The sequence below is a fragment of the Eubalaena glacialis genome, chromosome 5 (assembly GCF_028564815.1).
Source record: "Eubalaena glacialis isolate mEubGla1 chromosome 5, mEubGla1.1.hap2.+ XY, whole genome shotgun sequence".
In the NCBI taxonomy this organism is placed as follows: domain Eukaryota; kingdom Metazoa; phylum Chordata; class Mammalia; order Artiodactyla; family Balaenidae; genus Eubalaena; species Eubalaena glacialis.
Genome location: NC_083720.1, coordinates 34,029,745 through 34,047,189, shown reverse-complemented (window position 1 = coordinate 34,047,189; position 17,445 = coordinate 34,029,745). Strand labels below are relative to the sequence as shown.

The 17,445-nt window shown below is 37.7% G+C and overlaps 1 protein-coding gene across 4 annotated transcripts in view; it reads left to right on the top strand.

The window, feature by feature from the left end:
• NPNT (nephronectin) overlaps nucleotides 1–17,445 on the top strand; it is a 74,616-nt gene that overhangs the window by 20,279 nt on the left and 36,892 nt on the right. For all 4 annotated transcript variants that reach the window (XM_061192076.1, XM_061192075.1, XM_061192073.1 and 1 more), the window contains one exon: nucleotides 10,574–10,666. In XM_061192076.1, coding sequence (XP_061048059.1) covers nucleotides 10,574–10,666 — 93 coding nt within the window. The remainder of the gene's footprint in view (nucleotides 1–10,573; nucleotides 10,667–17,445) is intronic.

Below are 17,445 nucleotides of genomic sequence, written 5' to 3'. Positions count from 1 at the left end.
ATCCTGCCCTACATTGTGGTTACTTGTGGATCTATATCATTTGTTCTGCTAGGCTGTTAGTTCCAGGAAGCTGGGGACTGTGTCTTACACATCTTTAGCTTCTGCAGTGCCTAGTCTAGCTCAGTGAGTACTTTGAAGGTATAAGGACCAGGCACTTCTATATAAAAGGCCTAAAAAGTGTGAACGTGATGTAATCTTAATAAGCAGATTGTAGTTTTAGGAAAGACTGTTTACTGGGAAAATACATATATTTAATTTGTCTGCCTGTCTTATGACCGTATTACATATTAGAGATCTTAACTCTTGATGAAGGTTCTTAAAAGAAATCAATTTACATGCTTGAAAACACATAAAGTGTAATCTGATTGTGTTATCTACTGCTTATAATCCATTATTGTTCGCCATTATGGATAGAATACTGATTCTCTGAGTGCGAGAGTCTTCAGGCTGATGATTGCCTTATTTTAAAAAGGACTGTTTTTTGCAATGTGGACACAATCCCAGTGGACTGCCCTCGCATTGCCAGACCCTCTGCTGCTTCATGCCTCTCTGGCTTTGCTTATGCCGCTTGGTCTGAATAAGGCCCTTCACCCAGCCACATGGTGAATTCCTACTCATCCTTTAAGATTCAGTTCACATTTCTTCCTGCCGCCTTTCCTGACATTTTTCCTACCCCCTCCTGTCTGCAGAGAAATTCTTCCTTCTATATTCTTTTAACACCTTGTACACCTGTCATGTCTGTCTTTGTCGGGAGACTGTATGAGATTTCAGAGCAGGTACTGTGTATTTAAAGAGCTGAAAACCTAGTGGGGGAGCAGGATAAGAAGAATGACTGTGGTAATAAAGCATGATATATGTGTATATGTAAATATATGTGTATAAAATTTATGGCAGAGGTATGCACAGAGGTTTAGGAAAGCGCTGAGGAGGGCTTCAAACTCAGAAGGAGGAGCTAAAGCAAATCTTGGAGGGGCTAAAGCAAATACTGTTTAAGCTGGGTATTGAAGCCTGTCTAGATGCTAGTCCAGCAGACAAGGGGAAGAATGACATTCCATGTAAAAGCATGCAAGTATTAGAGTATGTTACTTCCTGGGAACTGCCATCAGTTGGTCTGTTTGTGGATATGATTGGAGAGGAGGCTGGTGGGACAGGCAAGAGTCAAATTATGAAATGTGGTGTTGAATGCCATACTGGGTGTTTGAACCGGTATGATAAGTATGATGATAAGTAAACATAGTGAGGAGTCAGTGAGTATAAGGGGGAGAGTGGCATGGTGAAACCCCCAGTTCTTAATACAGTTTCTTAGACACTGTAGCTATTCCTCTTTGTCATTCTTATAATTCTCATTATAGATAACATTTTATTGAGCTCTTACTATGAGATGGGTACTGTTCTAAGTACTTTATTTGGATTTTCTCATTTAATCATCCCAATAAACCTATGGGTGAATTCTATTTGCACCATGTTGCTTTACTATTTTGTAAGTAAAAAATGGCAGTGCTGACAACTTCCTCTGGTTCAACCTATGATCTTCATTTTAGATCAGAGAGAAGTTGGGTAATCTGCGTGGGTCATTCATTTCCCAAGTGGTAGAGCTGGGACCCAGCAGTCTAACTCCAGCATGTGTGCCTTACCCTCTTCTCTAGAGTGCACTAAGTGAACAACAGCTCACATGTTAAGAAATATTTGTCAAAGTATACATATTATCTACTCATGTTTATAAATTTTTTCCCATTTTTGTGTTTGAAAATTTCAAATCCACAGAGGAATTGAAAGTATAGCAACAGTAAATAGCCATATACTCTTCATGTACAGTTGTTAACATATTACATATTTGCATGTATGCACACTCTTCTCTCTCTTTCTCTCTCTCTCTCTCTATATATATATACACACACATATACACACACACACACATACACATATTAGTGTGCCATTGGAAAGTAACTTACAGACATAATGGCTCTTTGTACCTACATACTTCAGCATGCATACCATTATCACACTTAAGAAATTTAGCATAGGTACAATAATGTTATGTAACAAACAGTCCATAATTAGATTTGCCAAATTATCTCCAGATGATTTTTATGGTTTTTTCTGATCCAGGTCCAATCAAGGATTATATATTTCATTTAGTTGACATTCCTCTTTGGTCTTCTTTAATTTAGAACAGTTTTAGAAGAGTTCTAGATCTACTTTTTTTTTTTCTTCTTGACAATAACATTTTTCAAGAGTCCAGGTCAACTGCTTGGTAGAATATTGCACAATCTAAATTTGTCTAAGGTTTCCTCGTTATTAGATACTAGTTAAACCTTTTTTGCAAGAATATTACTAGGTGATCATATATTATAACATTCCCATTGCACATAATGTCAGTTTGTTCTATTACTGGTGGTGCTAAGTTTGATCACTAGATTAAGGTTCTGACTACCAGATTTTTCCACTGAAAGGCACCTTCTTCTCTTTGCAATTAGTAAGTAATTTATGGGGTGATAAATTGAAACTGCTTGAATATCCTGTTCCCCAACAAACTTTTGGATAATTTTTACTCAAATTATTTAATGGTGGTTATAAAGTTGTTTTTTTCAGGTTCTGTCGTTCCTTCTGCGTGTTCACTGGCATTCTGTAAAGAGGAGCTCTGTTCTCTTCTTTTTTAGAATCACTTTGGACCCGTGGATTCTTTTATTATTCAATTGTTATCAATTACTATTCTTATTCTTCTTGGTGCTCAAATTATCCCAAATTTGCCCAATGGGAACACCTCCAAGTAGCTCCTGTGTCCTTTTCACTTGTTTCCATCATTCTTTCAATATGTCCTTGCTTTTTGTCACAGCAAAATATTTCAGCCTCTCTGCCCCAGCCCTGATTCCTTTTATTGTGGGACGGTATTTAGAAACAAAAATCTGGAGACTTCCCTAGTGGTCCAGTGGTTGAGACTTCGCCTTCCAATGCGGGGGTCTGGGCTCGATCCCTGGTCGGGGAGCTGGGATCCCACATGCCTTGCGGCCAAAAAACCAAAACATAAAGAACAGAGCCAATATTGTAACAAATTCAAAGAAGACTTTAAAAATGGTCCACATCAAAAAAAAAAAATCTTGAAAAAAAAAGAAACAAAGATCTGGGTGTTACGTGTGCTCATTGCTACTGTTACCCTACTTAAAAAAACAAAAACAAAAATCTACTTCACATTTCCTGATAAGTAATAACACTTTCTGATGTGTTCTTAAAGTCTCATTTGGCATTAATCTAAATTCCACTCTTCTACCACAATGAAAACAGAAAGAAAAGTTAAAATTTCAAGTAAACCAAAAATGACAATACTTTTCAGAAGATTTCTTAAGTGGAAATGGATATTGCTTAATTATGGTAAATAGAAGTTAGCTTGAGATTCAAAGATGCAGATGCAGGCACTTATTTTCTTTGGTCTACTTCAGGAATTAAAAGTTAAATAGAGATTAAATAGGTACTTGAGAAATTTGAATTGGATTTTCCCAAAGACAAAAATAAAATAAGGTAGCCAGACAGCTCTTGGGAGATAACATTATATAGAGCAGAAATCCTTATTTATTTTAACTTCATACTCTAAATTATTAATCAGTTGGTTGACTTAATATTTGACTGTAGTTTATGATTAGTTCAAATTCTTAATAAAAATAATGTTACTTAAAATATGAGAACAAAGAAATCATAGTTGTAGTAATACATCAGAAGACATAACAATTCTATGCTTCATTAATGATTCAAAATCTGGGTTCTGCACAAAACATGCAGTAGAGCAAAGAGATTATTCTATGTTGAAACATTCTGGCAGGGCTACTTTAATTTTCTTAACTTACAGATTGTATTCTTAACTGCGACTTTTCCTTCCTAGAAATGTAACCTAAATACCTTTATGCCTTTAATTACCTTTGATATTCTCTATCCCTCTCATCCTTTCCCGTTTAATATTACTATAATCTCACTCTCTTCCAAATCCACTCAAAAAGCTAGGTTTCTGGCCTTTTTCTGACTACCAGAAGTATTAGCAGATTCTCCATGGAACTGGGATAAGAAATTTTTACTGAAATCGGGCAAGTCACTTAACTTGCTGTGCTTTTGCTTGTCTGCTGGTAAAATGAGGATAGTGTCTGCCTCTCTCCTGCCTAATATGGATACTGTGAGGGTAAATTTAATCAGTCATATAAAGTGGTTTTGCATTCTGTATTCATGAGATCGTTTAACAGATAGTATTTTATAGTGGTAACAATCAGAGGCCCTTTTATTTCAGTTTTTACTACAGAGGGAATTTAGATTTGAAAATAAGATATTCAGCACTAGAATACGGGATATTAGGAAGGCTGGAGGGTTGTTTTCCTCTGGAGATCTTGGAATCTGTAGGATTCTTCCCTCTGGATTTGTTATATCTATGATATAGGGAAGCTCGAGGTACCTTTCCAGTGGAGCCCTATAAAAATTCTGCCTCCATTCCTTCCAGGTCCCGTTAATATAGCAATATAGCAATGACTTCTTTAATGCCTCTTTCAGCTACTCTTTCTCTCCCAAGGCCAACTTGCATACTTTATGTCACCTGTTTCTAAATTACAGACTCTGGAGGACAAGGTTCTTTTTTCTGCTTTTAGTGTTCCATGTCTGAATAGCAACATGATGGAGATTGCAAAAATTACAAATGATTCTTAGAATTCGAAAGACAATCTTATTTACATTAAGAAAATCATTTTCGGGCTTCCCTGGTGGCGCAGTGGTTAAGAATCCACCTGCCAATGCAGGGGACACGGGCTCGAGCCTTGGTCCGGGAAGATCCCACATGCCGCGGAGCAACTAAGCCCGTGCGCCACAACTACTGAGCCTGCGCTCTAGAGCCCACGAGCCACAACTACTGAAGCCTGCTCACCTAGAGCCCATGCTCCGCAACAAGAGAAGCCACCGCAATGAGAAGCCCACGCACCGTAACGAAGAGTAGCCTCTGCTCACCACAGCTAGAGAAAGCCCACAAGCCCAATGCAACCAAAAATAAAAATAAATTTAAAAAAAAAAAGAAAGAAAAAAATATAATTTTCAAGTTACAACAACACCTGAGGTTGAGTTGGCTTTTCCCTTGTCACTTTCCAGAGCCACCACCTGCTTGGGCAACTCAACATGTCTTTATTTTTTTTACAAATGTTGGCACTTGACTCCCAAGTGTGATTAGATTACATAAAAAATATTATATAGAACTGATGTGGGAGTTTAATTTTCCCCCAACTTATTTGATAACATTGTCCAACTCAGTGTCAGAAAACATTGTCCAACTCTCAGAACCCCAGTTACATCAGTTAGGATGAATTTTTAAGAGTAAAATCTCTTAGATTGCAGTCAAACAGAAGAGGCTTGGAACATGTGACATTAAAGAGCTATGTTTGCTTTGCCAGTTGAGACATGTTTCTTTTTCTAGTTAAAGTAATGACTTAGGGGTTATTTTAAGGGCACTTTGGAGATCGTGTTGCAGGAATGTTAGAGAGTGAATTTTGAGTGTGATTTGCCCATTTGACCTTAATTCCAGCATCTGATTTTGGGGGAAAAAGAATCTGTCATTAATGGACTACCTGTGATCCTCACCTGAACTTTATTTCTTGAGCTGCTAAACCATATGTGGGTGCTAGTGGCCACTGGACCAAATGTGGCCCAGACTTCTTGTCACTGATCCACGTGAAGGTCAGAGAAACAATGCTGACTTTTGTGATTAAACTATAGCGACAAGAGACACATTCTTTCCTACAAATCAGTGTCTCATCTATTTTTGATGTTTTGAGAAGATCATTCTAAAATAGACTACTAAAGATAGTCCACTTATTTCTTTCCTGACCTGCTATTCACAGCAGGTTGTGAAGGTTGGTGTGTGCTGGCCACTGAGAACTCACATTACAGTGAAGTGGGTTGTCAAAAGGTGGGTCTGTTTACACAGAAGTTGGGAATCATTTTCCTCTAGTCTCAAGGTGGCTAAGTATTTTCTAATCTAATTTTTAGATGTAGAAATGAAATTCTTTAGATACTTCTAAGGTATATGATATTATAGGTATAACTTTGACAAATTGTATTTCTTTACTAAGATTTAATCATAACACTTCTGTCCTAAGTGTGTATCCAAAGAAAGCATTTGTTGGCTTGATGGTAAACACAGATTAAGTTCAGATTCCTCAGCCTTGTGCTCAAGGATAGTTAGGAGTTGTAATTGTAACTGTATTGAATTGTAATTGTAACTGTATTGTAATTGTGTTTGGCTGCAAGTAACACTGACACAAAGACCAGTGTTCTAAATTACTTGGATGGCCTTTTAGGGTTAATATTATGACTTGCAGCTTTGCCTCTTTTCCATTCTCAAGATTCACCTCATGATCACAAAGTAGCTGCTGTAGTTCAGCCATGACTTCCATATTCCAGGCGAGAAGACAGAGGAGCCACCTGTCAGCCACCTTTTGTTTTTTTTAACATCTTTATTGGAGTATAATTGCTTTACAGTGGTGTGTTAGTTTTTGCTTTATAACATAGTGAATCAGCTATACATTTACACATATCCCCATACCTCCTCCCTCTTGCGTCTCTCTCCCACCCTCCATATCCCACACCTCTAAGTGGTCACAAAGCGCCAAGCTGATCTCCCTGTGCTATGCAGCTGCTTCCCACTTGCTATCTATTTTACATTTGGTAGTATATATAAGTCCATGCCACTCTCTCACTTTGTCCCAGCTTACCCTTCCCCCTCACCATGTCCTCAAGTCCATTCTCTACGTCTGCGTCTGCGTCTTTATTCCTATCCTGCCCCTAGGTTCTCCATAACCAATTTTTTTTTTTTTTTTAGATTCCGTATATATGTGTTAGCATATGGTATTTGTTTTTCTCTTTCTGACTTACTTCACTCTGTATGACAGACTCACCTTTTTAAGTAGCTTTTAAGTTCCAAAAGCCCCACCCAATAACTTCTGATTACATACAATTGACCAGAATTTAGTCGCTTGGCTACCCAAATATGTCAGGGAGGATAGGGAATGTACTTTTCCACTGCTTACTCATTATCCACTCCAAAAAAAAAAAAAAAAAGCCATTCTGTTTTAAAGAAGAAGGGAAAAATAGATACTAGTAAGCACCCAGCAGTTTCTGCCACCAGTGCCTTTTATGACCTGCCTTAGCCTGTCTTTTGCTCCCATCCGCTGTTCTAAGCACTTTGTACTGTAGCTCCACCAGAGCCGTGGTGCTCCCTGAGAACTCCCTTCATTGTCCTTCCCCCATCCTTTGCTCATAGTTTGAAAGGCTTTCTCTCCCATCCCAACTATCTCTGCCTCTTACCTCTAAGGCGTTTGCTCAGATCACATTTCCTGTAGGAGGCCTTTCCAAGACCTCAGTCACAGTTATGATCTGCCCCTCCCCCCTTCTTTTATCTCATCTCTCTATCATAGCCCTTGTTAACTTTCAGCCAGTGTATTAAAGTTTCACAGTTAATTTTCAAATCTTCTGTGATTCCTTCATCACCCTCACTTGCCTAGCAGAATAATTGCATGTATTAAATATTCAGTTCCTATTTATTGGACTGAACATCACATTGCAGACCTAATGCCAGCAAGATAATAGGAGATAGTCTTTTGTGCAACCGTTTTCAAAGGGTGTTCTTTTTGTAAGAGAAAAAAAATTGGTTACATCAGCATTGTGAGTATCCTATTCCATTTAATACCTGCTGGCTAATATATAGGTCGTTGGATACTTCAGTGAATAGTCTGTTGGGTAGACGTGCAAACAGCAGTTTGTTTGAAAATACTGGCTCCCTAAACATGTAAGAAACATTAACAGCCTGGGTCTCTTGGAATGAGGGCATTTGATGTGCCCCAGTTTGGGACACTCCACTGAGAACAAACAATGAGAAAGGGAGGGTGACAATAAAAACCTTTGTTCCTGAAAAGCACCTGAAAGTACTATAAATGGATGATCTTCAAGCTGGTCAGTAGGTCAAAAGGCAACACAGCCTGAGCGCCTCATATTTGTTTCATAAATAAACTTTTTCATGATTTTTAGTGGTACTTTCTAAACTTCTTTTTCATGTTTTTGAGATGTTTTCAAATTCCAATTATTTGGGGAGGTTATTACCTAGACTTGCATTTAATTATTTTGAGGTGTTTACTTTTTCTTTTTTAAAAATTTATTTTATTCAAGTGTAGTTGATATACTACTTTTTCTTTTTAAATATGGCACTTTGGATGCCTCTGATAACTTGATTCATTCAGGTTGTATTCATATATAATTGTTAAAATTTATGGAACATCTTTTTTTAAGATTAAAGAAATTTCTTTTTAACTTGCATTTCTTGGTGATGGGGCCTGGAAATTACATAAAAGGTGGCTTATTTCTGGGACTTGTTTTTAAAACTGCATATAAACCATCTACCAGGTATATAATTGACTGAAGCATAATATTGGAGGGCCTTCCTAGGTAGTGCATTTCTTCTCACAGATCTGAACAGAATTGTTTCCTGTTGAATGTCATGCCATATCTAAAATCAGATTTTTATGAATTTCCCCATTGCATTTCTGTACCATTTACACCCTGCTCACCCTTTCTCTCTGCAAACTTTTGCATTAAATACCTACAGAGCAGCAGTAAGGATTCATCATGGTACAGGGTCCAGTTGGGGTGACAAATATACAGGCAGGAAAGGCCTGAAAGTAAGACTGGCAAATAAGCCTGTGGAGTGCCAGGCGAGGGGAGGGTTGGTGAGAGTTGAATGAGGAAATGTAGAAAACACCAAAAATAGCATGCACATCAGCTTCACAGGAGTGTTAGAGTTTTGAAGGGAATGTTTGAGAATTGTCTGAAAATGGGAGCATCTCCCAGAATGGAGAAAAGCATGGGCTAATGTGAGAGGGAGCAGGTATCAGGGACTGGAGAACACAGGGTCACTCTTGACCCCCCTCCACCTGGTCTTCAAGACCTGTCTGCTCTTCACTCAGGGGTTACTGAAGCCCATCCCTTCCTGTCCCAAGAACAAGTCATGCCTTCTGCATGTCAGTTAGACTCCAGTCTGTCCTACGTATCATCCCCATGCTCCTGTTCCCAGAGTTTTTATTTTATCAGGTAATCCTCCTGATGATGATGATGATGATGAAGTTTTCATTTATAGATAAAGTATATAATCCTCAGTCTGAAATTTAGGGAACATCATTGGCTGGGACCACTCACCTATGATTGTCCCCTCTTACTCTTCCCCCAGCATTTACCCATCTCTTTAGCTTGACAGGCCTCCTCAGTGTCCTCTAAATAAACGATGGCCTGTTTGGCTCTACAGTTCTCCACACCTTGGATGGTCCGCTCTCTTCTCTGTCTACCCTGGCTTCAAGATCCAACTCAAGATCTCTTCTTCAAGGTTTTCTGTGCAACTCTGTGTGATGATTTCTTCACAAATTTCATATGTGCCACCAATTTTGCTCATAAATAAATATTGCCTTGAATTTAAAACATGATTGTTTTGTCTCTTCGTCTAGATTGTAAGCTCTTTGAGACCAATGACCACACTATACAATTATTTTTCATCTATTTTAGTATCTGGTGTAGCACGATACGTATATTTGGTATAGAGCGATTTCTCAATCTGGCACCATCATGTCTTGGGCTGGATAATTTGTTTTTGTCAGGGGTTATCTGAGCATTGTAGGATGTTTAGCAGCATCCCAGTATTCTACCCACTAGATGCCAGTAGCACCCTCTTCCCAGTGTGACAATAAAAAATGTCTCCATTTGTGCTAAATGCCCCATAGGCAGCAAAAATACCCCCTGCTGAGAATCACTGTGTAAACAGAATAAATTCTAACCAGTATCTTGGTAGGAATTGAAGACTGTGAAAAGATTTGAGTGATGATGATTTATAGCATTTTGGGGTCTTGAAGGAAGACAAACTCAGTTGATGGAAGACTGGAAATGTAAAATAGAACTTTCTATTTTCTGTGATAGGCTGTAGAAAGTGTATTATAGATTGATGAGCAATTACGATGCAACTTATGGTTAAGAATGGGCAAAATGACAGAAGTATTCTTAAGTTGAGGTTTCAAAAATATTTAGTTTTAGTTTTTAATTCATTTTGAACCATTCTTGGAAATACCATTTCCAATAAAATATTTAATTGGAAATTTATTTGGAGTTCATATTTAACCGATATCTTTGGATTAAGAACTATGTTTTGAAGCATATTTGAGAAAATGATTTTGAAAGTATGGGTACAGGTTATTATAAAGTGATAACTATTGACAAACATCAGTTGTGTTTACGCATAGTTTTCCAATTTTTCTTCTATTTGGCTATTTGAGTATCGTCCTCAAGTTTAGCAAAATTTTCAGCCCCAAGCAATACACCACACACACACAAAACACATGTGTGTGAATCTGTAGTCTAGACAGTGTTTACTGCTCTGGGACACAATGATCTTGTATATTTCTATTACTCTATTGTAAGTTCTTAGTTTTTTCTTTTATTATCAAACTAGTACATGACGTAGATTCTACTTGGTTAACATGCTGCTGACCTAGAAATAATGCATGATATCCTTTTTTCACAGCTGTGTGCCAGCCACAGTGCAAACACGGTGAATGCATCGGACCAAACAAGTGCAAGTGTCATCCTGGATATGCCGGCAAAACCTGCAATCAAGGTAGGGAAACTGTGTGACACAAGTAAACAGTCATAAGCCCTCTCTACTCCTGCCTGATATAAAAATTTAAGTTCTCATGCAAACCACTTTTCTATAACTATTGTCACCAAATATACGAGATGCCATTTTGCTGAAAGACAAAAATATAATAAGGGTAAATCTTTTAAAATCTATTTAATCAGAGTGCAATTAAAATAATTTTATACTTTTATTCACTATTAATAATGAAAATGGATCTTGAAAAAGAGAATTTCAGCACCAGTAACCTTAGAAGCCTTACATTCTGCTCCTCCTTGTTCTTCCACTAACTGGTTGGGAAGGTTTGGCAAATTGATAGCCTCCTTGGATCTCTGTTAGATGAAAACACTTTAATACTCAGTCAGGTAGGAGGTTTGGCTTGAAATTTTTTTTTTTTTTTTTTTTTTAAAGCTGAACATTTTTTTTTTTTTTTAATTTATTTATTTTTGGGTGTGTTGGGTCTTCGTTTCTGTGGGAGGGCTTTCTCTAGTTGTGGCAAGCGGGGGCCACTCTTCATCGCGGTGCGCGGGCCTCTCACTATCGCGGCCTCTCTTGTTGCGGAGCACAGGCTCCAGACACGCAGGCTCAGTAATTGTGGCTCACGGGCCCAGTTGCTCCGCGGCATGTGGGATCTTCCCAGACCAGGGCTCGAATCCATGTCCCCTGCATCAGCAGGCAGACTCTCAACCACTGCGCCACCACGGAAGCCCTGGCTTGAAATTTTGAGGTCCCTTCCAACTCTGAGCTCTTTGATCTTTGTGATTAAATTCCCTTCAACTGTTGACCAGTTTGTAATGTTCCTCTGAGAAGGATTTTGATTAACTTAGCAAGTTATTTTTAATTGGCGTCAGATGCTTATAAAAGCAAATCATTATTTAGCCCTCACAGTGCTTGGGTATTTTACATATGTTATCTATTTGCATCACTACAATAGCATTAGGAGGTAGAGTGTTTTTTATTATAATAAGCTATAAATAATTTTTCATTTTTCATTTGAAGAGACATCAGGGATATTCAGCGTCTTGTCCAAGTTCACAAAAGTAGTTGGTAAAATATCTGCTATGTCAACTTAGAGCAATTGTCTATATAACTCCTGTTCTTTCTACCAGTGTAGTTTTGGATGAAGAAAACGTGATTGGAAATGTGATCCTCTGACGCATGCTGCATTACAAGACTGACAAGACTTGTCTTTTTAATTAATTTCAACCGAAAACTTTCTACCATCAGGTGTTAAAAAGAAAAAAACAGAAATAAAGAAGAGATAGGGTTAGATTTCACTAGAAAGATGCAAGGATAAAAGAGTAAAATTTTTCACTTATTCCTTAAAGTAATATTCCCTAGCATTTTTAAAATTTATTTATTTATTTATTTATTTGGCTGTGTTGGGTCTTCGTTGCTGTGTGCGGGCTTTCTCTAGTTGCAGCGAGCGGGGGCTACTCTTCGTTGCGTTGCGTGGGCTTCTCATTGCGGTGGCTTCTCTTGTGGAGCACGGGTTCTAGGGCACGTGCGCTTTAGTAGTTGTGACGCGTGGGCTTAGTTGCTCCACGGCATGTGGGATCTTCCCGGACCAGGGATTGAACCTGTGTCCCCTGCATTGGCAGGAGGATTCTTAACTACTGCACCACCAGGGAAATCCTTTTCCTAGCATTTTAAATGTCAAATGAAAGAGTTATGTGGGGTCTAACTGTCCCATAAATACATAGTTGACCTCACCTGATACAGAAATAATCTTGTTGAAATACTCTTATTCTTCAGTATCTGATACTCCTTTAAGTGTGTCATGTAAACTCGTGATTTATAGACATAGTTTTCACAAGAATTAGGAACACTGAAATTTGAAAGTATATGTAATTGTTCCTGAACTACCAGATGAAATCCATGTTAGTAAAATGTGACGTGTCCAATGGTAGGACAAGCTGTTTATTCTAAAGTGGGTTCTTTAGTATCAGCTACTTGACTGATAGCTGATATTTTCCAAAGTTTCTTTTCTATCTTATAATATATTTTTTTAACTTGGAATTTACCTAACATACGTGGGTAGTATTTTCAAAATAAGTGGGGTTCTTATTATCTCAGTTCACTCTTTTAAAAACCCATTTGATTTTTCCTCTCCAGTGTAAGTTCTCAAGTAGCAGCATGTTCAGTTCTGATTATTGAGTTTTCAGTGTTCATCTGAGAGTGCCAGCATGCTTCTTTTTTTTAAGTGCTGAACATAAACCATCAAAGGTTCCCTTAATATGTCAACACCATAAAACTTTGTTGTCCTGATGCCAGGAATGTATACATAGAAGACTTATTAAAAGAAGCCACTGTTGAGATCGCAGAGGAATTCATTTAAATTTATTTGCAGGAACTACATCAACTTTAATGTGCTTCAGAGACTAAAACTATCATTGGAACATGGATCCATCTCTGGGTATCTCTTATTTTCAGAAAACCAGTTTACCATGTACTCTACCCTGCAATACATACCCATTTCTCTTAAGAAAAATCGAAATATACTGAGTTGAAATCTTGCCTCCCAAAACTAAATATAGTTAGGGGGAACAGGATTTTATTAGTGGCAAAATGGGATTTGACACCTGTAAAAATAGTGCTGCCACTGAAGATGTAATTTCAGGTTCAGTCTTGAATATAAAACTCCAGTCCACAGTAAACCTATGTGTTTTAATCATCTCTTTCTTTTCCTTCCTTACCATAAAAGCAATTGTGGCAAGTTCCTGATGGGAAAGTTTATGTTCTTTGAGAGCAGGAATCCTTTGTGGGGTCCCTCTGATTTCTAGGTTCCCGAAAACTTTTATCAAAATGATTTGCAGATAAGTGCACATTAAATATTTGCTTAGTGACTGTTTCATATAATGGCTCTTGGTCCTGAACACCATAGGAACGGGAAAGAGTTCCATGGAGTTGTCTGGTATAGCTCCTTAGTCTCTGAATCCGTGGACTATCTGTCAGAGTGAGAGAGGCAGCCAGGAGTGAGCCAGGTAAGTGGGAGAGCTGTCCAGAGACCCCCAGAAACGTTATTAGAGCAAATTGTCTGTATCTGCTACATAACAAATTAACTTAGACAGTTTTTTATCCAGACCATACATTTTAATAAAATGGAAAACATGCCTCAGAGATATGGGAAATCAAATAGGTTTCTTTTTTCTTTTTTTTTAAATTTTTTTAAGCACAGAGGTTTTGGGGAAGGAGTGTTTGTTTATTCTGGGGGGGGGGTTTTGTTTTTTATTTTTTGGCCAGGCCACGAGGCATGTGGGATCTTAATTCCCCAACTAGGGATCAAACCTGTGCCCCCTGCAGTGGAAGCGTGGAGTCTTAACCAATGGACAGTCAGGGAAGTCTCTAGTTTCTTTTTTCTTGAGGAGAGAAATGTTAAGAAGAGGTATACTTGAAGTAGTTAATTTCCACAGAACTGGAAATTAACATTTGATTAAAAGTAAGTTTTGGTATAAGGCAAAAATTATATCCGCTAAAAATTGTGTTGCGAGCTGTGTGCTTTAGGAACTCACCCCCTGGGAACTTGCTTGGCTGAGTGAACAGCTTGAGTAAATGAGTGCTTTCAGAGCTGCCTGGGGAGCTGCAGGAATAGCAGGGCAGGCCCACTGTGGAACTGGCTTAAGTTAGCAGACTTGTTACAAGATTAGTGTGAATCTGCTGGTGGTGGCTTTTGCTTGCCTCTGAGTTATTCTCTGGATTTGCCATAGCCAGATCATGTATCAAATCATGGCCTTGGGCTGACCATATTCTGTAAGGCACAAGGTGCCTTTCACAGTAGATGAAATTCTAACCTGAACTCTGGCAAGATGTGCTTTTTCCCACCTTACTTTCTCTGGTAATTTTAATTCATTCAGATTTCCCCCCTCCTTGAGTCTCTGTACCCATACAAACCTCCTCAGCCAAAAAGGGATACTATTATAGATAATAATCTTTTTCATAACTTTCCCATTAGAGAATAATTTGGGGCATGTAATATACCATATCATTGCATATTTTCAGGAATGAAAGATATTCTTTTGAATTTACAGCATGCTTTATAATAATTTCAGAGGAAACAGTTTATAAATATCAATTATTAACGTTTTGACATGGTTCAGGTTTCACATGTTGAATTCCTTCTCCCAAGAAAAGACTCGGTATCTTATGGCACAGAACCAGACAGTAAACTTTGGTCAGCTAGTTAAGCCTCAGTTGATTGCTTTCCTTAGCACAATAGTTGAAGTGCTTTAACCCTAACATTAAGGTAGTTTCTCAAGGCCTTAGTTTTTGAACGATATGTGGTTTCAACCCCAGGAACCAATGCTCATTTAATTTGGAAGTTTAACTGGCTGTTAATAATATGAAGTCTTGAAACAGGATGGGATTGCCTTTTTGACTCTACTTTGGGTCTCACCCATCTTATAATATTTTGGTTAGGTAATAATGGCCACAGTTACCATTTTTTGCAGAAAGCATCTTATGTATATTCTTCTTTTTTTTTTCCAGCCCCAGATATCTCAGTCCTATCCATCTTTGCATGGGGTGTCTTATGTATATTCTAATTAAATGTGACCTAAATGTGACCTAAGTTCTTACACTTGAATTAAAACATCCATGATCTGTTGTGTTATTTATTTAAATGAGATCTTTATGCAAATCATAAATTTATGCATAATTCTGGAGTGTTTTAAACTATTGGACAACATAATAATATAGGAAAAGATCTTAAATTGGTCCTATAAGACCTAGGTGTACCTAAACAGAGCAGGTTGATAATAATCAGTTTTTATATAATCTGTTTTTTTGAGTTTTCTGTCTGTGTTGATGACTAAAATCATCTTTTGAAAAAGGACCATCTCCTTTTTGGTGCTTAAAAAAATTGATATGAGGATGTACGTGGATGATAACTTATAATATTTGTGTGTTCTTGGGACACAAGATGGCAGTGATAAATTTTAAGGAACATAGAAATTAAAATTAAAAAAGAGAAACCAGAAGAACTAGAAACTAATTTTTGTAAAGTATCTAAAGCATTCTTTTTGAACTCCACCAACTTTATGTAATTGTTTAATATACACTTATAAAGATTTTTAGGGCTAAAAATGACATCAGTTCAAAGTTGACTCTTATTACCTTCTTCCTGGTGTGAAGACGAACACTTCTACCCAACTCCTCTTGACCAAGGCAGTGAACAGCCTCTTTCACAACCCCTGGATCATCAAGCCACAAGTTTACCTTCAAGGGGTGAGCGTGCGCTATCTCAGGTGGTCTGCTCCTCCCACCTGCACGGCTTCCTGCAGTGTTGTCACTTCTTGCCAATGTTCTGAAGACTCACCCCAGGAGTGCCCAGTCCTCCACATTCCTGAGCACGTGAAGCAAGCAGCAGGAATTGTCACCTGGTGCTGATTCTCTGTGCTCTACAAAGCCTGGAGCCTCCGCTGTCCTTTCCCTGCCTCAAGTATCCATTGCTTTTCTTCTTCTTTTCTGGGTTTCAAAATGTTTTCTAAAAAATCAGATAACAAAATAACTTTTGTTTTCCTGTGTAGGTGAAGTCAGGAATTCCAAAGCACCTGAGATTGGGGTTTTGATGACTTTCGCTAAATAGATTTTAGAAGTGCTCAAGTCCTCTTCCCCACCACCACATTTGGGGTGTAGAGTTTTTAGGTCACTTGGAAATCAGACCATACATTAGCTTCCTTCTTTTGGTGAACATTTTGTGATACTAGAAAGCCTGAGTTCTGGTTCTAGCACAGCGCTGAAGTAGCTCAATGATTGAGAGCAAGTCTTAGCAAACCAGTTCGTAATAGAAGGAGAGTAATTCCTACTCTCTTCACCTACAGGGCTGGTGTGAGAATAGAAACACCAAAAGTATTAATGACTTCATTAGGCTGGAAGATTTTGTAGAAAAATTAGGTGGCAGTATGACTCTACAGTATTTCTAAAAGACTTTATTCCTCACTCACTCATAGATTTAGGAACTTAGAATGACTGAATTAAACTCATTTAAATTGTTAATTGCTGTTTCTGCTCATAGGGAACTTGTTGCATTTGGATCAAGAAATTAGGGCAATGGGATGAATTTCAGAATTATTGAAAATTTTTTTTTTTTCTTTTTAAAAAATTTTTTATTGACGTATATAATTGAAAATTTAAAGAGTAAAAGTTATGGCAGTTGACATATTGAGATCTGTTTGCCTGTGACCTCCACTTGAGTCAGATAAAATGTAAAAGCTTAGACTTCTGAGACATTGCACAGTTTAAGCCTCAAAGGGAAAAAAAAGGTCCAAATTACATTAAATGAATGAAAGATTATTTTCCTTAAAAATCCATTGGGTTATCATACTCAATTAATCTCTTCCAGATTTTCAAGCACTTTTCAGTGTCTGCATGCTAATAAAATTTCTGATTCTTTCTTCTTCCTGAAGTGTAATTATAATGCTACGCAGCTTGCATTTTTTTCTTCTGAACCAGCTCCTTCCCCTTCTCCCCCCACCCAAGCTCCTGAATTCACCACCCTGCTTAAATATACTCCTGACTGTAATAGATGCTCTTTAAGAATTGTATATACAACAATTTAAGCATTTGAATATAAGTGGTTTAATTGTAAAGCTCTGTCCTTGATGTAAGAGAGGTACATGATAGAATTCATTAATTTTTTATCATAGATTTTCCTTATAATGTATGTTACATTACAAACTTCTAGAAAAAAGAGCAAGATTTAAGTAAATGTAAAATAAAGACACTAAAGTTTTCTTCCTACGTTCTCTTATCAACTTTTAAGA